The following is a 22,140-nucleotide window of genomic DNA, read 5'->3' on the forward strand; positions in this document are numbered from 1 at the left end:
AGATCCCTTTCACCAACCTATGGCTTCATTGACGTCTGCCTGTTTAACTCTCCTTGAGCGCCAGAGGTGTATGCATGTACAGCTGGGAGGACGCCCCACTCAGGTGGAAGACTCCTGAAGCAGGGGAAATAGGAGGGGGTGGGCTCCATACCTTTTGCTAACCTAAGCTTGACAGGATCAAACAGTAGCCAGGATTAATGGCCTGTTATTCTCCAATATTGAAGCATTTGCGTGTAGGTGCAGTGCTTGGAATATTGAATGCAATTTATGCTTGCTTTTCAGCATTTGGTAATTTGAGCAATCTTGTAATATTGCCAAACAAGACTCAGCAGAAATGTATTTTTTTCTTATGCATGGACGTTCCGGCTACAGAGGTTTTTTGGGGGTAAACGGCCATCCAGCGGTTTAAAAGATGGGTAGGTGGGCATTCAATAAAAGAGGGAGAGACAACCTTGTGCTTATACAATTTCTTCAGTAGTAATATGTCTGGGTGGGTAGCTCACAAGTTAAGTTCCTGCGCTTTGCAAGTTAACATTGCTCCTTGGTTTACTCGTTCCTCATCCCAACAGGCAGATACCGTGAGAACCATTACATTGGGTAACAATATCAACAGCTATAGAAGCAGGACGTGTTATATACAAACCTAAAACTCGTTATTAGTACCCCTAGAAGGTTTCAGTCCAGAACAGGCTCGGACTAGCCGATAGGACAACCAAAAACACAAAATGCTACTGTGGGGCAGTTTTTGGGTCAAACTGGGCCACTTTTTTGGCCACTGTGGGGCAGTTTGATGAGTTACTTTACTATGATATGATAGGTTATTTATAACGTGTTTAATACCCAGAGGTTTCTAAGCGCAGACCCGGCAATCAAACCTGTGTTGCTCCGTGTCGTCTTGCTTCCAAGGCGAGCACGTTGCCCCTGAGCGATCCTCCCGACCTCATTGCGGCTAGTAGCTTTGACTAGTGTTTCTGAATAAATATTCTTTAAAATGCACAATTAGCATCACAAAAAACTCCCTGTTGGGTATTATTCAAACAGTGTCACAAAAGGAATGAATTGCCATTTACAACTGTGGTCCACTTTTTCATTGGTGCCCTAGACAATTGTATAGCCCAGTCCCACCCTGGTCCAGAATGAGTTAATAAAGACGGCAAAAAGGAGACGAGTCATCTACATTTCACGATGATAGAGTGCAGAGGTCACATTGATCGACACAAGGTGTGTACACAGGAATGTTTGCCAGTCCTAAAAATTACCTGTACTGAAAGGAATAATTACAAGACATTCTCCTAATGTTCCCCAATCTTCATTCTGGTTCATGCAGGGAGAGGACAGAAGTGTGTTGTACATTCTACATGCATGATCACTCTTCTTCAAGTCCCCTGATACCAAGTGAAGAATCATGGGAGTCTTCATGCAAATCATGTAAAGCCTCTTAACAAGTAGCCCCGTGCGCTGTTCAGGGAGCCATGAGCAAAGCAGTCCGCATGGTGTATACTCCTCCCCAGCTCAGACTTGCCATGTTGTATCCTGTTCAGGGTGTGGCCATTGTAGGAGGCATGGTATCACAAGTATGACACAAACACATTGGCTACAATTTGTAAAACCTTTATTGAAACAGTTGGGGATGAAGAGACTCTTATTCTGTCCTACATCTAAGATGGGAGTAATGTCGACCATCAAATAATAAATAATGCAGTCCTAGTGGAGTGTGTCAAATCAAAATGGCCAATGCTAACAAAACCGAATGCATGTCCTATTCTCTTGTACAAAAAAGTGTAAAAAGGAGAAATGTATGCAAAAGGGAAGATCAGTGTTAAAATGAATACATGTGGTACTAGCTCTCCTCCCCACGTTAGACCTCACGGAGTAAGGCTGTCCCTGCAGGCAGGATGACACACTTTGGCTTGGCTTCCAACAGAATAAACAGTTCTGGAACATGGCTAGAGGCCCGTCTGGACTTCCACCTTTAAGTCTCTTTTCTCGAATTCCAAAAATAATGTTTCAACCAAAAAGGTCACAAGGTCCCGCTCTGTCGGGCTCAGACCTTTCACCACACAGTTCTCATAGTTTCCCCTCTGCCGGGCTCAGACCTCTCCCGATAAAGTTCAAAACAAACTTGCAATGGGGACTCCCTTGCCCAAGCTTACTTCACGTCGGGGCTTCCTCTGTGGTGCCCGGACCACTTTCAGATGTTGTTGGCTTTCAAATGTGCGTGTCTTACTTTTCAGACCACTGCAGGACTCAAATAGTTTAGTTCAACTTGAACTTTCCCCTTCTCTAGGAGTAAAACTGCGTCATATCACTTTTGCTGTATATTCACTTTCTTGCTTCAAACAATTGACCTTTCACAGAGACTTTCGAGTGGGCTACTTCCTTTAGCCGGACCACTCCACTACTTAATATCGCTGAACTTGCAGACATTTACTTCAAAGATCATTCACAGGTCTGTCTTTCCTGGCATCTCATTCACATGAAATGTTGCTATTTTAAAATTTAACACACACCAGTATTTCAGGTCGTTTGCCAACTCACTGGCTGTGTGCGTCTCCTCTTGGTTTTCTGATTCCCAATTCACAAGTCAAGGTTAGTACCACAGGCTTGGCCTTGCCTCCCCAACTCTGCCGTTCACCTGGGAGGGTCGCTGGTGTCCTTGAAACACAATGCAGCCTTCTGATGTGGGATCTGGCCTTCTCCGAGTGTCTTTTGCGGCCTCTTGGAGACAATGACCTCCAGTAGGGAAGCCCTGGGGTTTTCAACCCACTGCCCTCGTCCCTTGATCCGTTGCACTGCTCCAGTGGGTTTTCCTTCACCTGGAAGTTCTGCTTGTACTCGTGTTCCACCTTGCTTGGAGTGTGTCTCTACGTTCTGTCTTTTGTTCATGTGAGAAGAGAGGATTGGCATCAGGTGTATGCACTTAAGAGTCAAGTGCCTAACTTTGCGTGACCCGATTTGCGGGACATGCCCAGTACGATCTTTGAAACTTAATTTTGTTACTCTCAGTCTCCCTCTTCCTCAGCCCAGTGCATGTGTAAAAAGGGGTGGGCCTCGGAGAATCCCAAAGAATAGGATGGAGAAGATAAACAAAATAGGGGGGGGAAATAATGCATCTCACCATTGTTTGCCTCACCTCCATTCCCTGAAGATCCCTCACCCAGGTGAACCTCCCGCACTGGTCCACCGCCAGGGTCTGGATCCAAAGAGGATGGCCCTGCCCTGGCCACCTGAGAGAGAGATCCCCAGGGACTAGCAAGTGAGACACGCTCTGGTTTCTCACACCATCCACATCCTGTGGCATCCAATGTAATGGCAGGTGCTGCACCACAGGATTCTTTGTGCCTTGATAATCATGTCTCATGCTTTGGATAAGCAGCTTTCTCATATTCAACAGGCAAACAGATAATAATGGAAGACAAACGTGGAGGTGTGTGACCCTTAGTGTTTGATTTCACGGATATCTTTTATGTGTTCCCCTTTGTATAGTCTTAATTTAATAATTAGAATAGCAGTTGGTAGGAAGAGTGCACATCCTGTCTGGTCTAAATATTGCTGGCAAATTCAAGTGTTACATGGATTGCATTTCCCCAAACACCCAACCTTTAATGCACAACACTGCCTTCGAGTGTGAGGTCACTCACATCCATGCAATAGTTCAAGTGGGTGCTGTGAAGCGGTGAGATTTAAGATTTCATTTATATTGTGATGGGCTTTGTAATAGGGAAATACTTCATTTGGACAGTATGTGAACCTTAACAATAGCACTCCCAAAATGTACACACACTCACACCCTTGTGCGAACACACACGCACACATACACTCGTTGGTTATCAATTCCAAAACAGCAATATGTTGGCCACCCCATGCTCATTTTCATTGGAGATAGCCTCTGCAACTTAATCTTCACAGGCCATTGGGATTTGTTTTGTGTTGGCCCTGAAATTCCAAAGAAAACTCAATATAAACAGTCTGCTGAATCTGCTGTACTGTTGTGTTGAGTTGGCTGCTTTTGTCCTTCATGTCATGTGTGAAGTCTGGTTATACCCATGTCATCTGCAAAGTAATGTGTGCCATTATGAGCAGTGCATGGCATTGACAGCACAAACGTTCCTTTGTGAACTATGAGCAATATTTGATTTCATGTTTTGCACTGCACACCAAATGTCCCTTCAGTACATTTGTTTTAATTTCTCAGGTATTTATTTCAAAAGTTTCATCATAAATGTACTTAACAATTTTAAAGTGATTTCCTGTTTATTTCTTTTCTAACGAGCATACACTAACATACCCAAAGGACTCTGTACAGAAGGCAGAAACACCACCCCAAATATGACTCGGTCTCACCAGAAGTCCAAAGAGCTGCAAAGTCTTGCTGGATATGGTCTCTGACCATGCCAAGTGGACACTGTTTCTGGAACATGGCAAGAAGCCATGAAGAGGTAACTCAAAGACACCAGAGTGCCCAGTGGACACTAAGCCTGTGGCTCTTCAAAGAAACCCAAGGGGCCCAGAGAACATGGCCTGTGCACATGCCCACTGACATGTTGCCCAATGCATTGTGCAACTCTCTCTCTTTCTTCTTCTGGGCCTCTCGGACACTTTTGATTTAGCCAATCACAAAGTACTATGCCACCATCTGATAACAGCGGCCCACTTCTCCTCCAAAGCCACTGCTTGGATTCAATCCTTCTTGGAAAACATAACCAGGAGGATTTGTGCACCACCCGCATCAGCTGAGCCTGTGCCAGTCACCTGCGGAGTACCTCAGGGATTGTGCGTCTCCCCAAGGATGTATAATATTTTCACAATGCCTTTTTTTTATGAACTTGATATTCTGGGTGTCACCTACACTAACTATGAGGATGACACACAGATTAGTATTCCCATCACAGGTGACTATGACACCGACTCAACCCTGCAGAACAACATCTATCTCATTATCCAAGCATGGAGGGCCACTCACAGCCTCTGTCTCAATGACGAAAAGACAGAGCTACTTCTCATTGGCTCCACAGCAAGACTAAACAAACTCAATAGCCAATTTAAATCCTTCACCATAGAGGGCGTCAATATAAAATTATCAAAGGAGGTAAAAACTCTAGGCTTTTATCTTGACTCCACCTTAACTTTGGCACCATACACTCACATTGCCTCAAAGTTCCAAGATACAAGCTTCAGAAAGCAGGTGGTATTAGCTTCTCCGTGCTTGCAGCTAAACTCCGGAATACTCTGCCTGTTGACCAAAGATCTGAAGCATCCTACTATGGCTTCAGAAAAAAAACACTAAAATGTGGCTTTTCGCCCAAGAAGCATAAACAATGCCCTATCTGCCATTTTGTATATATCTGTAATGTTGCTATTACATAGCTCCTGTATATTCCTATTCCGGCCCTTGCATTTCTTACATAATATTGTGTAATCTTGCTTCCCCACTGTATATACCTGCATAGTTGTTCTAACCCAGATCCTGTATATTTCTATCCATGGCCACACATTTTATCATGTAATATTGTGCAATCTAGCTGCTATATATGTTAAGTATGCCGAAGTACTTCTTGAAACGTTGTAATGTGCCCAGATACCTGAGGGTTTGGTGCGCTATATAAATAAATAAACTAACTGGCCTCAGACGCGTATGTATTCCTGGAAAAGACTCCATAGACCCACTGGGTAAGCCCTTACCCATGCCCTGGTCACCCCAAGAAGCCCAAAAGTGCCTACTGTGAACACTGCATCTGCTGCATGCCCTTTGATCATGCCCAGGCACTCCAAAGCTGCCACTGTGCCCACGCCAGGACCTTCAGGCATGTCACAGACACCTCAAAATTGCCCAATTTGGCAATGCTCAACGGGCACTGATATCGGGCATTTCTTTCAGTTCATGCAGAGAAAAGACATTTGCAATGTACATGCACTTGTCAGTGCACGTGCGTTACGTATTGATGGCTAGTGCCTCACATCGTCCTGCTTATGTATAACTCTACTTTGTAGGAGAATGCAGAAAAGAGGGCACTACGTGGTATAGCATAGTGTCGCTGGCCTTCTGAACGCTATAGTGTAGAGCAGGATAACATGACATGTCGGTCTTGTTTCTGTCCAAGTGGTTGCCTTCACTGGGTAAATGTTGCATGCAAATACTGAGCGAGGCTTTGTCTCAGCATCAGACTTTTTATAAGACATACAAGCAAGCAGCACACGCAATAACAGAAAACATGTGCGTTCAGAAGATTTGAACATTGGACATAAAAGCAAATTAACACATATGATATCATTAACAATTATATGAAATGATAGGTTATTTATAATGCGCTTAATACCCAGAGGTTTCTAAGCGTGGACCGGGGATTGAACCTGTGCTGCTCCGTGTCGTCTTGCTTCCATGGCGAGCATGTTGCCCCTGAGCTATCCTCCCAGGATTTATACAATTATTTGCTCAAACATGCAGTGTCCACTGTCCGTGAGCAACTCCAGCGTCACTGGATGGGGTGGGTGGTCTCTTCTACTGGACAGTAGGAAATATTCCAAAGTCTCTATTTTCTAGCTCTCAACAATGTGGGAAAAGCCTTATTCTTCACACTATAAGAGCATGACCATACCATCTGTGCCTATGAATGAAACATGTCCGGTTCCTACAGTCTGAGCCGTGTAAGAGTGTCAGATCTCAAAATCTGAGGGCCACGTAGGTGTGACGGAAATGTAACCTACATCTTGAAAATGCAACAAATTGCATTATTATATATTAGAAAGAAAGCCTTCTCGTTGGCAGATCCGCCAGAGCGCCTGGGGACCAACGCCGTTGGTGACGTTGCGTGGTACAAATATCTTTAACATTTAACATTTCACATATCAGAATCTATTTCCATGCGGAAGCGTGACAGGAATAGCAAATAATTCATCTTCATGGCTCTCCACATCAAAGTATCCTGAAAACTCCTTTATTGTGAAGTCGACAATATTCCTCGGCAGACGTGCTCCACGGGTATCATGTAATATCATCCCCATAAATAATGTTGCCATGCATATGGTCGCCGGGAAACGGCATAGCCGACATCACTTATGGGGGAAATGGGAGTGGGGGTTGCAGGCGATTCTGCCGCTCCCTTAAAAGAAATATGTGGGCAATATCGCCACAATAAAATGGCGCCATTCTTGCAGGGATTTTACAACATGGAACCGCTCTATGTAGCTTTGGCATGTTGACTTCTTAAGACATAGCTTAAACTACGTCCCGGGACACCGACTGAGCGATGATCAAGATTCCACCCAAATAATGGCGAGCAACAACACAGCATTGTTTTACCTTTTGACAATGCACCTTGTTTCAGTGAGGAATGTTGTACCGTTCCTGTCGTAAATATGTTTCCCACGGAAGACCGCCAGTTCCTGAACACCTGGTGTTTTGTTAACTGCTGCTAGACCTTGAGCCATTGTCTTTGGCTTGGTACATATTTCTTTAATGCTTAGTCAACAATTCCAAACATATTTAATTAAAACATAGGATTACAAAAAAGTTCTTCTTTTGGCAGAAATACAGCCATTCTCTTCTGTTCTTTCTACCACACGGGTGAAGGTTCTCATTGATGTGTCAGATTAATGATTAGTGTTGATATTTTCAGCATAAATGTTCTTGTCTTAAAGGATGAAAAACATGAAAATGATGTTTCACACGCAACCTATTTGTCAAAGGGATTATCTCCTCTTTGCAGGTCTGTAATATATGATGACGATTTATAATTGTTGATAAAAACAGGAATGCATCCCTACTGTCAGAAATTAAACGCAATCAACAGCACTTTCTGACATAGAAGAAACTACATGTTGTCTCATTGCAGCTAAATGAAAGGGGCACATTTGCATCATGTTTGCAGCCGGGGAAGGGTTCTCCGCCAGTCAGAGGGAGCGTAACACCCATGTATTACCAGCCACCGAGGGCCTTCTGTAGGGGCCCTTCTATTTTATGTCACAGACCCTCTACTAACCCAACTGCCACACTTCATGCCACAACCTACAAACCCCAAGGCCGGCACATTACCCCTGCCCTACTCCCGCCCCCCACCACTTACCTTCTTGGGCTCCCGACGCCACTGCTGTTTCCCATAAGGCCGCCAGCATAGAAAATAGAATACTCTTTACTATGGCGGCAGCCATCTTGTTTGTTTGCTTTGGGCACACTCACGACGCGCAAAGCACATCTCCAGTTCAAATATATGTATATATATTGGTGCACACTGGACAGAACCGTAACATGTGAATTGTTCCTCTCGGGTCTGCCTAAGCTCAGGCTGGCAGGCCGTTGCCAGCCAGGTATTTCCCTCTACACCACAATATTCACTCTTGTGAAGATAATCCATTCTAATAGCTTTCAGATGTCTACCAGGTGTGTATTACATAACGCAGTTAGAACTCTAACTTTATAGCCAAAACCCAGTAAATACACACATTTATACGGAAATTAAGTTTTAGGAGGAACTCCAAAAGAAGTGTTTTTCAGAACTTGAACTGTGAGTCCTGAGGAGGAAAAAAACAGCCTAGAGGCGACCTATGTATAGTGTGTACTGTTAGAACTCTAGATACACACCAAGCACAGCTGCGCGGCTCAGGGTTATTTTTCGCTAACAGTGATTGTGCAACCAGTGGATTGTGCTCTTGTGCAAATGCTATAGTGCCAGATAAGGTTGTGTGTTTAAAGGGGTTATTCTCCACCCGGGAGCGCATGTGATGGGACTGGCCTGAAAAGGACAGACTTGTTTTTCTCTCTGGGATGAACATTTAGGAGTTAGCGATACTGGTTTTGGGGTGAATGGGGGAGGGAGGGAGGGAGGGTACATGTTAAAGGAATGTCGTGTTTACATTTTTGGGAGTAATAAACTGTATATCGCATTTCAGTATTAGTATTAGTATGTAGTATGTAGTATGTAGTAGAGGGTCTTCATGTAGACGGAATATCTGCAAGAACCCACGAGAAACCTCTCCTTTTTATAGGAGCCCCAGAAGATGATGTCCTGCAACTTCCTAAAGTAAGGGAACATCCGTGTTTTTACTCCTTTAAACATCCAGAGTGGTATTCCGAGACACCCAGGTCGGTAGCCGGCAAGCTTTGGGATGTCACGGGTTGCCCATCAAGAGTGGACCAGTGTCACAAAGAAGCAGACTTGTACTGTGGCAGAGAATTAGATGGGGGGTTTCGTATTGTACACATTGGCACGCACTACTGTGAAGGGGTGTGTGTTGTGTGTGTACTTTTAAATGCATCAATGGGACAGAGATCCAAATTCCTCACTGGACAACCCTTCTGAGAAGATTTTAGCTTCCACTCGAGAACCAAGGGTAAAGCTACACACAGAAGGGGTGCGTGTGTGGACCGGTCAGCAGCGTAATAATGACATCACCCCATTCCATTAAAGTCACCTACAGAATATTTTATCCTTAAATAAACTGATATTTCAGAGGGGAGAATTTGACAGTATTCTTGGATTTCTGATTGTTTATAGTTTATTTATAATGCGCTTAATATCAATGAGTGGTCTCTAAGCGAGGGATCGGGTTTCAAACCTGTCTTGCGCCACGTTGCCTTGCTTCCAAGACAAACACGTTGCCCCTGAGCTATCCGTCCTCCCCTGAGAGTAATCGAGAAAACAAGGGGATGGAAATAAATAGGCAGTGGTCATTAAAGCTCCTTTAACTTTGGAATCAATTAAAAAGAATTGATGAGCAGCGGGCATCTCCCAGAACTAGCAGACAGAGGGCCACAAATCAAACTTTAACACCAGGAGCAACCTATAACTTTCTGTTTGTTCATTATGCATGTAACCTTATGCCTTAAATGTCTTCTTGAGGTTTTCTGGGGTACCTTTATACAGAATTCCAAACATTTGTCACACAGGTACGTTTGTAATGCACCTGCTCGCCCGAGGAGTAAACTGTATCTCCCGGGAGCAGTCTGCGGCAAACTAGGCAGGGTCTTCCATTTACGTATGCAATCATTTAGTCTTCAGTTTTACAATGTCAACTGCAAATTAGAGTTGCTTTGTGCCATACAAGCTACAAGCAGGGCTGATTGGTACCCGGCTCACAGCCATTTAGAACCCTCCTTGAACCAGATGGATGAATTGCCTCGTGTAACTAAGTTCATTGCCTGTAACAGCGCCTCGATGCCCTTGGGCTGTATGGGCGCTATCTTAGTAGTTTCAACACTGAGCCTGGTGATTTCCAGCAATGGGAAGTAGCTGGACACTTGGGGAAACCTGAGGGGAACTCAAATAGAGCCCCTGTGCTGGGGAGAATTAAGGCCATGAAACGTGATAGGCACACACGCACCGCATGCCATCTTCTAAAAATGACAGTGATGCGTGGCACGGGGGGGGGGGGCTTTCATTTTAGGCTGTCTCTCCTATTTTCTCCTCAATGAAAAGGCAGAGTGTAGGGAGGGGAGTGTACACCCCAATGACATTAATCAACTTAACCCGTGGCATTTAAAGTCGAACAATCCGTAGTGTCCCATACCTACTGTGTATATTTCATAGTTCATATATGTATGTTCCTATATGATGCAGTGCGTCGGGGAAGCACATGTACCAGAGTTAGACCTTAGTGTTTATTCTAAGCAACAAATACAATAAGGGTTTGTTTCGTTTTGGGGCTCATTGCATGAAATAAAGGATCACTCAAAGTGACTTGAAAATGGCAATGTTAATAGATTCTGCCACTTTTCCTATGCAACCAGAGTTTGGTATTAAAGAGGGGTCTCCTGTGGTACATAGATTCGGGGATGGGGGGGTATTGTTCCAGTGCATTCTTTGAAGGACAAATTGACACTTGTTCTGGGAAATGGGGAATTCCCCCATTGACATGTTCGTGTACAGAACATGTGCTGGACAAATGAGGTTCATGGGCTAAAGATACAATGTACAACCACCCCATCAGCAGCTCATCACATCATGTGATCCATAAACCTACAGATGGGCCCCTATGTCTCACTCCCCAGGGATCTCAGACACAACCCCTGGCACCTCCGTCGCGCCTCTCTACTTCAATGGGCATCATTGCACAACCACCGCCATTTTAGGAGGCTTATAAACACGCAGAGACTGAAAAGTGCAACATTCTCTCTCTGACAGTGTGCCAGCTGCTCAAGAGAATGGCTGTGTGTCTTTTCTCTCTGGCAGTGTGCCAGCTGCTCAAGAGAATGGCTGTGTGTCTTCTCTCTCTGGCAGTGTGCCGGCTTCTCAAGAGAATGGCTGTTGGTCTTCTCTCTCTGGCAGTGTGCCAGCTGTTCAAGAGAATGGCTGTGTGTCTTCTCTCTCTGGCAGTGTGCCGTCTGCTCAAGAGAATGGCTGTGGGTATTCTCTCTTGGGCAGTGTGCCGGCTGCTCAAGAGAATGGCTGTGGGTCTTCTCTCTCTGGCAGTGTGCCGGCTGCTCAAGAGAATGGCTGTGTGTCTTGTCCCTCTGGCAGTGTGCCGGCTGCTCAAGAGAATGGCTGTGTGTCTTCTCTCTCTGGCAGTGTGCCAGCTGCTCAAGAGAATGGCTGTGTGTCTTCTCTCTCTGGCAGTGTGCCAGCTGCTCAAGAGAATGGCTGTGTGTCTTCTCTCTCTGGCAGTGTGCCGGCTTCTCAAGAGAATGGCTGTGTGTCTTCTCTCTCTGGCAGTGTGCCGGCTTCTCAAGAGAATGGCTGTGTGTCTTCTCTCTCTGGCAGTGTGCCGGCTGCTCAAGAGAATGGCTGTGTGTCTTCTCTCTCTGGCAGTGTGCCGGCTGCTCAAGAAAATGGCTGTGTGTCTTCTCTCTCTGGCAGTGTGCCGGCTGCTCAAGAGAATGGCTGTGGGTCTTCTCTCTCTGGCAGTGTGCCGGCTTCTCAAGAGAATGGCTGTGTGTCTTCTCTCTCTAGCAGTGTGCCGGCTGCTCGAGAGAATGGCTGTGTGTCTTCTCTCTCTGGCAGTGTTCCAGCTGCTCGAGAGAATGGCTGTGTGTCTTCTCTCTTGGGCAAGAAGACTTGTTTTAGCAAGTCTTCTTGAAGAATCATATTGGCCTGTTCCAGGCAAAGACTCCTGCCAGGCACAGTGTACACAATGTGCTCCAGGATGTCTTAAACAAAGAAGGACACAATTTCCTTATAAGAACTATACTGTGGGAACACTGGTGGCATTAGAACTTTTGATGTTCACAGGACTATGCATTTCTAGACAACGAATTGATGTATGTATTATTGTTCTTGAAGCACTGAGGTTTGCTGGATAATTAACTGATGTGAAGTTGTAAGGTCCTTGGTTGGGCTCCCAAGCGATAATGCCCGCTGCCGAGGTCTACGAGGCGATGAGAACATTACGGCATGAGCAATACATGTTTTGGAGTTTTTGTGGTGAAGAAAAACATGTTTGTTCAATGGGACACACATTAGTTGCTACCTGTGTTAGTAACTGAAATGTGATTTTATTATTTAGTGTTTAATGATCAAGGTTGCCTTCATAAGTTAAGCATTTCGATTGCAAACTTGGGTAAACTGGAGAGGGTTTAACATGAGAATGTGTCCTACAAAAGTAAACGGTTTCACTATAAGAGGGTGAAAGTATTTTTCCTTTTGTTATCGCTCTCTTTGCTTTATTAAATTTCAGGTTGCGGTGAAATAATAACCATACTGGTGTGTGCAGACATCCTTCCACCCGCTCAGTGCGAGGGTACATTCGATGCGATTGTCTGAGTGCATATCATCTCTCATACACTCGATGCGGTAACTGGCCTCTCACATAGGGCTCTTCTCCTACTTTTCCAGTATGACGGAGGGGAGGGGGCGGGAGCCAGGGATAACATGTCAAACTGCTCCTCTCCAGTCTCCCCTACAGCTTCTTCACTATTGACAATATCAGCGTCTCCTGCCCCGACGACGTGCAGTCAGAGCAGTTGTGTTTGTCCGTGGCAATGCATTGCCAAGGAATATTATTTTACTTTTCTCTGCAACCGCTGCTGTCCTTAACAAAGCAGCTGTTGGACATCACCATTTCAGGGTCCTTTACTTGGACTATGGCCGGGGCCCCATGCAGCTCCAGCACTGGTTGTGTGGACCCTACATTTCTGAAGTCGTTAGGGATAGGATGGACCTAATTCTGCTTACGCATACTGCTATGGTACTGGCAGCGGCTAAGCAATTGATGCCGCTGGTGGTGGGTTGAGGCTGCTCCTCCAATGTACTTGCTCATCGCCAAGAAAATGATGTGAAACTCTTGATATAAACTTTCTGGATCTTTATTAATAAGTATGATAGCATATTTGAGTCAAGTTCACATACGCCACAACGCCAACTAGAAGCCATTGCTGGAAGTTCACCTCCAGTTCCAAGCCACATCAGCAAGGCATTGTAGGTATGTACATTAGCCCAATGCAAACCTATTTCTCCAGAAAACGGTCTTGGTTTTAGAGGGCAGTGCTACTTTATACAACCAAAGACAGACGTGTTGAAAGGTGCACAACCACGAACTGGGTTCAAACATCACTGCTTCAGCTAGAGCGGAGAGCCCTCTTTCTACTTCAGACGACTTCTGATTTCCCTCCACTTATGCTGCACTACAACAATTGCTCTTTTCACTGCAATATTAACTGCTTTGCACTGCGAGATGTAGACGTGAATGGAACGTTATCACTCAGAGGCCACTGTGACTATCTCATATGTGAGATTGTTTTGCATAAAGTGTCACAAAGACCAGAGCTTACATTTTAAAATGCTGTCAGTAGCTACAAATAACTATACACAATCTATATATATATTTGTGAAAGTGTGTTTGTATGTTTGGGTTGACTCCGGCCCCATAACAGTTGCTGGGCTAAAATTTTGGCACAAGGTCAGCATACCAGTCTGGGGTGTACTGGCAATAGTGAAATTTGACCAACCCCACCCATCCGCCTTTCACAGGGTGGAGTGCGGCCCTGTGCTATCACTATAGGCGATTTCGGGAGATTGCCGATTTTGTAATTTTTCAAAAATAGCATGTTATGACACAATAAAACATACACAAGGCTGTAGCAGACACCCACGTGCATACCCGGGCAACACTGGAGGGTACCGCTAGGACTAACTACGTTACAGAAGTGGGCATGAAAAATCTGCCATCATTTTACTTTTACCTTTAAAAACTCTGTATGCTCACATTGGAAACATGTCCTTTTTCCAAGAAGTGCTTTTCAGTCATTTTATGAATCATGTCCAGATGACCAACTAAATTCACAAAGCATTTTTCAATGGGATTGCACCATTATAAAAGGCTTCTGCAAATCAGGCAGAATGTGACGTAAACTGCGGAAGTTCTGATAACCTGATCAAAGCTCGGACACAGCTTTGAAGCATGTGATAGCTTCTCCGGAAATCAACTCCCAGATCACTGTCCTGATGACAGCCTGAGTATCAGAGGAGGTCCTCTGTTTCCACTGCCAATTTCCATCGGAAGTCAGTTTCCAAACTCTGACCTCAAGGATGTAGAGCTGAAAACATTGCGCGGGCGCGCTGCTCAGCCGCTGCTCTGGATCCTGGCCTTCGTGTACTCTCAGGAAGCGCCATTGCATGGTATGGACAATAGGTCACCCGCTACGTAATCCGAGGTTAAAATAATCTCCTGCCTTTTTGCACTTTCTCAACGCCATCAACTGACTCAGACATTTAAGGCGTGCTTGACAAGTCAGTGATAAATTATTTAAAAGAAGATTTGCTCTGTTATAAAGGCCTTATTTGGAAGTAGCAGTGTGTAACTTTACCTGTGTCGCTCCATGCAGCCCTTGTAAACTCTTTTAATCCCCGCCCCCACCCGATTCCTAACTAAGCGTTGTTCTTTCAAAGTAAGCATTTCTTTAGTTTTTGCGACATTTAATAGTTTGGAGTTTCTTTTTCTACAGCACCTTTGACTTTTTAATATTGTTATTTTTTGTTTTTTTTTGTTTAAAGTTACAGGCCTGCTCATCATTCTTGCTCAGATATTATGCATAATCACTTCCTGTGATGTCACTGCGCGGTCAAGGTTTTATGTGGTGTCACTTCCGCTGCCTCTATAATGTTGATGAAATGACGGAACTGTTTGCGACATTCAAGCACTCTGTGAGAAATTGCCCAAGAAATGATGTGACTTTATTAAGAAATGTGCCATACATTTAACAGCAAAAGATTGTCTGTATAATAAGAACGTTTGTACATAAATACATATTTGTGAACTGTTTCCTACACTTTTACATCTAAATCTTACTCCCGTCTGCCCCCCACTGCCATGTTTAATAACCAAATGCGTGTAGCTTTGAACAGGATAGACCACCATGTTTTATAGGAGGACTCTAGCCAGGAAAATATTGAATACCACAAACTTATGTTTTCAATACAAGAAGCTATTATAACTTATGTGATCTTAAGAGGATGATGTCATTAACCTCAGAAGGACAAAAGCTTGACAGGGCCTGGCTGGGGCTTGAACCCGTCACCCACATTGTTATTCCACTCATGTATTTTACGGGCATTTTGAAAACGTGTGCGTTACACTTCTGTGACCATAGATAAGGGCCTTGTTCATATAGTTCCCATTCATAAAATCGATGCCACAACATATAGTTAATATTTGTGAATATTATGCATTTTTCTGTGATTTCAGCTCCACGACAGTATCAGTTATCGATATGATTTGGACTTAAAACATAACTTGAGTTGCCTGGATTTGCTTAATGACACCGGTCCACTGATATATTAAAGGGCCGGCGGTAGCGGCCCTGTAGTTATGTTTAAGTTGCTCAACCCATAGGAAGAGCACTTTTTGGGCCGCTCCCCCTGAACAAATCCTCACACAACTTTGCAAAATAAGTATATGGCCCCTCAGATTGATCCTGAGACGTATAATGAGGTTTCGTCAAGGGAGGGCAAAGTTATAGGGGGGGTCCCAAAATGTATGTTTTTTTTCCATAGGTGCAATGGAAAGAAAACGTTGCTCACTTCTACAGCCCAAACCGCTGGACGCATTTTCACCAAATTTGCGGCACTAGCAGCGGATTGGTCCCAAAAGCGTGATTTTGTACATTTGGTGTAAATCCATCCAGTAGTTTTTTAACAATCAAAAAGAAGAGCAAAATAAATGTGTGATATCTGGGTTCGGTTCTCAGACTTGCTTCCCTGTTCGAATGTTCGGGGGCATCTCTGCTTATTTGTGCATTACAGGGTTGGTGAGAAGCAGTTTTTGGATGGCTTATAACTTTTTGAGCCACTCAATGAAACTGCATGAAATGAAATACATTCTAGACCTGATTCTGAATGGTTTCGGAAAGTGTGGAGCTGTTTTGTCAAGAGGAAACAAAATTAGAGGGGGGGTCTCAAAATATTGTAAGGGCTTATAAATGGGGTGCCATTTGACAAATGTGCACAAAAGTTTGCAAAACGATTGTAGACCTAGAAATAAATGTGTTTGCAAGGTTTGGTGGCATTTTGTCAAGAGGGGGCTAAATCAGAGGGTGTTCTCAACATTTTTAGATGGATTATAACTTTGTTGCCGTTTGACGAATGTAGATAAAGGTTTTCAGAAAGATCAGAGACCAAACCTTGAATATTTGTGCAAAGTCTGAATGGATTTTGTCAAGTGGGGGCTAAGTTATATGACTATTGTATGTACGTACATTTTGACACGTTTGAAAAAATAAAACATGGGCGGATTTCCAGCAAATTCGTGAGGAGCATTGTCAAGGACCTGAAAGCATGGTTTTGCAAATGTGTTTCAGTTTTATTTTTTGACAAGTGTCATAATGTAGGTACAAAAAATTGTGATATTCCTTTGGTGACTGTGTTATAGCCTGTGACCATGGGCAGTGTCCAGATTGTCCGGGTCATGGCATAAGACCATGACCCGGACATTCTGGCTACTGGCCATGGCTACGAGGGATGACCAGTGGGGATAACGTGGCCATGTCCACCAGGGACCGGCTTTGTTGTAAATTTTTTTAAATTGGGATAGATTTGAAAGGGAAAATGAAATGTGCTTGTGTTGATCTGGTCATAGGGTTCTCTCTTTGCCTTCTGCAGGCCGGCATGGAAAGGGAAGAGGGGCTCTGTGCGGAGCCCCGCCTTCCCTTTGAATCGTGGCCATCTTGGAAAAGGATTTTCCTTCCTACAACGGGTCAAAAAATCCTTTTTTGTTAGCACCCCGGGTTACCGATTTGGCAACCCGGGTTGGTGATGGTCTTCATCCCCATTGCAGGGGTTCGAACGGGGGATAACAGTCCGGAGCCCTCGTTTTCTACCCTCGCTTTGTTTGGGCCAATAATTTAGGCTGCTGGGCTCAATTACATTTGTGTTGTCATGTTCAATGTCCTGGGTGGTAGTCTTAGCAGTGCACGGTGGTGGCAGAAGTTATTGTTGCTTAGTTTACCATAACTTGAGCATTTCTAGGGGGTTTCGGTTATACCATAAAAAAACGTTTTTTTAATTGAATTTAATAGGTTTTTATTAGTGCAAGTTAACCATAATGGCCCTTTAACAACGTGTTTTCAGTGTGTGTATATATATATATATATATATTCATAAGAAACATGGTAAGTGGTCTCTCATTGGCAAGGCTACTTTCAGCCCTTCAGCTTCACAACACTCTGAATGATTGCTTTAGTGTTAACTAACTCCAGGACGTGTAGAATGTGTTGTAACGCAAATGAGAAAATAAACCTGTGACCCCTTGACCCCTGAAAATATTAGCAGATGTGACCCCCCCGCATTGATACAGAAAAGTCCAGGCAATGGAGCAGGGCAAGACTGGGAAATTACAAAGTGTAATAACGAAGGTGAGCGCGTAATGAATTTTTCTTCATATGCGCGGAGCACCTGGAGGGAACTAGAGGTTGAAGGGTGTGCTCTTAGAGCATTTAAATCAGATTTATAATAGAGTAATGAATATTCTTCAAACAGGTGGTGAGCTGCTAGGAGTTTCTGAATTAATGGAGCCTAGAAAATGAATGCACTGTGGGCTTTGACAGTGCTGCACGTGTACAGCTCTCCTTCCTCGTGTTCCTAATTGTGAGATTGTGTGACAGCGGCGCAGCCAGGAAACATTGTCCCCTCACTTGCTGTTGCTGCATGCAAGTTGGTTTTTGGGGTGCAGCCCTCAACATGACAAATACGGTCCTCACATCACCAGTAACGACCTGCATATATGCCCCGGTCACTGATTCAAAAGTGTGGAGACACGTGAATGATTGTGCATCAATCACTCACCAAAGCACCCCTATTGATTAATTTATTTATTTGTATAGCGCAGCTAACCCCAAGGCATCTATGACTCCTCCTATCGCCTGTGCTCTCTCTGGATTTCCGGCTCCCACCAAAGCACTCGAAAGCTTGATGACACCAAAGCCCTGGCAATAGTGCAACGGTGTAACACGCGGCTCTGCGGGGTGCTGTCAGGCGAGAGTAGGGCAGCAGGGCATGTTATGGATGTCAGTCCCACCTGTGCTTGCGTGAAGTGCCCACACTTTGCAAAAATTTAATAAGAGATGAAGGTCAGGGTTAGTGCTTCGCTCCACCTCTCTCGTGCAGACCGGTCTAACACGCGTCCCGGCATCTGCAAAGCGCCAACCACAACAGTTGCACCGTTTTATGGCCATTGTGGCACTGTGTGTTAAGGGAGACAGCTGCCTTCAACCAATGCAAGGGCCCTTGATTGTTCCCCAACACTTGCATACTCTGGAAATGAGATTTGATCACATAGTACATAAAACCCGAGCACTTTAATCTGCGTGAAGTATTTCATTGCGTCGCTGAACTCCGTGTGACCTTGAAATGGCATCATTTCACAAATGCCTTCAATTTCGACCCTCCAGAAAAAAAAACAGATTTCTTTGCTGCAACAAATTCGGAATGGGAGTGCTGTGTGGAGCTGTGCGGAGCTGTGCATTAAGCCAGGGAACTACTCCCCCGCCCCTTTCTTTTCTTAAATATTTAGTTAAATGTATTTTTGTTTACATATTGGCCACACTTCTCTACGCCTGCAGGTTGCAGGTTGCATGTAGTGAGCAACATGCTTCTTACATCTTGGGCAGAGCGGGCACCGCAGGCAGGGACCCTGCACGTGGCTGGCAGCGGGACAACATGTGAGAACGAGTGGGGGAGTCTGCCCAACTGTCATATCTACATTTTGCAAATTGCACCTGAAAACTTGCTCTGCTTTTTTTTTGCTGAACCTTGATCGGTGGAGGGGTAAGGATGGGGCTATGTGTCTGCACTGTGTTGCCGGTGACATTATCTAAGTTGATTCTTTTTTTTACAAGCCCACACCGGTTTCAGTAGTTTTGTTTTGCAAAGCAAACCTCCAGTTTTTATCAGAGGCATGGAAACCTCTGCTATCCGGATCTTTTGGACTACAACTCCCACTAGCCATTGGTAACATAGTCAATGGTGAGTGATCATGGGAGTTGTAGTCCAAAACATCTGGAGAGCCACACGTTGCAGACCGGGGTTCAATATTCATATGCCTTTACGAACCAAAGATAACCCAATCAGAGTGTTTCTATTTTATGTTTTATGAATTCCATAATCTATACAATGCTTCAGTTGACACGAATATCATCACAGCAGCGAGTTGCAAGACCCTTTAAGAGGTTAGGGCTTTTGACAAGCAAGCGCCACAGATGTAGGGCACGCTCCAAGTTCACAGACACTTTAATGACTTGCTTTGTGATCTTTGCTCCAAGCATATGCTTTGCAAAAAGCCATCATGGCTGGATGCTTTTATATAGCAGGAGTGTGTGTAGGCGCGTTATAAATGCCATATCATATCACTTGAATTCTCAGGAGAGATTGTTTTGTAAAGGTTCCTTACCTCTTCAAGATGGCCTTCGCCAGTGCGCTGGGTGAACCATTGTACAGTGGCCTGTTGGGATTTTGGAATGCATTCTAAAAAAGTGGAGTTGAACTCAATGCCAAAGATTCTCTTCTCCTCCGCCGCCACGTCGTTCTTTTCTGGAAAAAGAAAATGTCACGCAGAAATGTAATCCTATTCTGAGCTGCAAAGCCATGACTTTTTTAAATTTGTTGATATGTGTGCACACAAGAAACAAAAGTGCAAAACACAACACAGCATGTTGAGTTTAACTTTTTTGCAATGCTTTCTGCATCGTGCTGTGCAAGGTCAAAGGCTCTCAACTGGTGGGCTCAGTACAAGATATGCCAATGGATGACATGGTTCTAAATTATACTTTGGCTCAGTTGTAGTAAAAGAAATAGAATAAGAAAATAAACATTTCAGCGCTTTGAGCGAGTGGCAAATGGGTTCATTTCAACACCAAGAAAGCAGAACGTTTGCGATGGGTGTAGTCTGTGGGTGTCTTTCTTAAGGTTTGTGGAAGAGTATCAGGGAGCTGATAATGTATGTTTATGACAGATGTATATACAATATTTAAATAAATAGTATTGTGACCTGATAAAGTAGAAGGGAAGGAGCGTCTGCTTAGTGTACTATATGGTGATGCTATCACTGTGTTACTCTGCATTCTGATGGTAGAGGCAGCAATATGGTTTTGGCAAACAAACAGAGCGCAGTGTTCAGCAAAGACACACACAACAGCTGTGCACACGCATGTGCACATGGCACGAGCCATCCAGATATGCAGCTTTGTGTGCAACGATGAAAGGGGTGCATGGAGCAGACGCATGACGTCGATACTCCGGCGGTGTTCACTTGGAGGTGCAGGAGAAAATAAAATCTTTGCTCACCATTTTTACATCTGCAGTTTCTGTAGAAAGAAGGCTTGATGCTAGAAAGCCATTGGAACTCCTCAAAAAGATAGCAACAATGTTACACATGTGATGCCTTTTGCCTCACTGTGTACACCCGGGGATAACACACCTCGTAAAGTCACTTAGTAAATTATTTAGGTGCGAGGCTAAAATATCCACAGTGCATTTAATGAGTTCGAGTGACAGGATGAGGACCGCAGGTATGAATTGCCAGTCATTGCAGGTGGCATAGCGTTGTGTAGCAGCAGTGTGGGCAACCAGCAAAGATACTGCTCTATAGCGACACCTATTCACTTGCCACGGCTCACAATACAATGTCAGGAGACACAATGCAGCTGTGGATTCCGTGGTACACAAGCCCCAGAGTGGGTCAAGTAAACTGTTAACCAAAGTAGCTGTGCAACCGTGTACCATCATTCTGCTTTCATGCCACGCCCCACATCTGATAAGGTTTGCTTCCATTGATAGAGAATCTGCTCTGACGGTAATGCGTGTGGCGCGTGCACGCGCAATCACATCGCTATGGCTTGGCAAGGGCACACCCCCCAACCGCCCTCCACACCCCCTACATCCTGGTACCCAGCGTTTCATGGCTAAATTACTCATCTTGCAGCTCATTATGATAAATTGGCATTTTTAGGAGATCCGTAGATTAATTTGCCACCGGATATGTGTAGGCCTAGGATCCCAATGCAGGTATGTACAGCGTGCTCAATGACATCGCGACAGAGGAGTCCAGCCAAGAGCCTTATATTTACAAAATGCCTAGATCCGTTGGTAATAAAGATATGAGAAGGTCATTATTACTGAGCTTTGGTTAGTATGGTCAAAGACGTGTCACACATGACCATTGCATGTTGCACCTGCTTGCTTGTGAGTTAGCAGGTGATTTAAAGAGCGGTGCACATGTGGAGAGTGCCACCCGGCAAGAAAAAAGGATGGGCGAACCCTCTTTTTTAGGGGGCCTGACTCGAGAGGGTTAAGAAGTGCAGAGATACGAGGGGGTTGAGTCTAAGGCTTCCCAAGCCAATAGCTTGACAGGAGGTCGCTAAGGCCTTGCAAAAGAGCTAGATTGCTACTAGCTCAGAACAAAAAATCACAGTGGAAGAACAAAACAATATAAATTTATTTAACAGGAAGACGTTTTTGAGTTTTTTTGTGCCATTGTGTGGCATACATGCGTACAATACATCTGCATTATAGTGGATTAATATACAGTAGTGACAGTCTATTTTCTGTGTTGTTTACTATCACAACACATTGACGTTGTCGACACTTGAGTTTGTGTTTCTGGTTCGGTGAATAGATGACATGAGGCAGTGGCTGATAGAAATGGAGCAGCGCTGCATTGAGGATACCGAACTGTCTTCAGGACTTGGAGGTCGAGTTCAGACTGGGTGAATGAGTAAGGCGT

At 44.5% G+C, this 22,140-nt stretch overlaps 1 protein-coding gene across 2 annotated transcripts in view; it reads right to left on the reverse strand.

Annotated features, from left to right (window-relative positions):
- The window catches only part of SEMA3D (semaphorin 3D), a 378,418-nt gene that overhangs the window by 12,629 nt on the left and 343,649 nt on the right, over nucleotides 1-22,140 (reverse strand). For both annotated transcript variants that reach the window (XM_069627821.1, XM_069627822.1), the window contains exon 17: nucleotides 19,810-19,949. In XM_069627821.1, the coding sequence (XP_069483922.1) occupies nucleotides 19,810-19,949 (140 nt within the window). The remainder of the gene's footprint in view (nucleotides 1-19,809; nucleotides 19,950-22,140) is intronic.

Source organism: Ambystoma mexicanum, chromosome 12 (assembly GCF_040938575.1).
Source record: "Ambystoma mexicanum isolate Mex_15411 chromosome 12, UKY_AmexF1_1, whole genome shotgun sequence".
NCBI lineage: Eukaryota > Metazoa > Chordata > Amphibia > Caudata > Ambystomatidae > Ambystoma > Ambystoma mexicanum.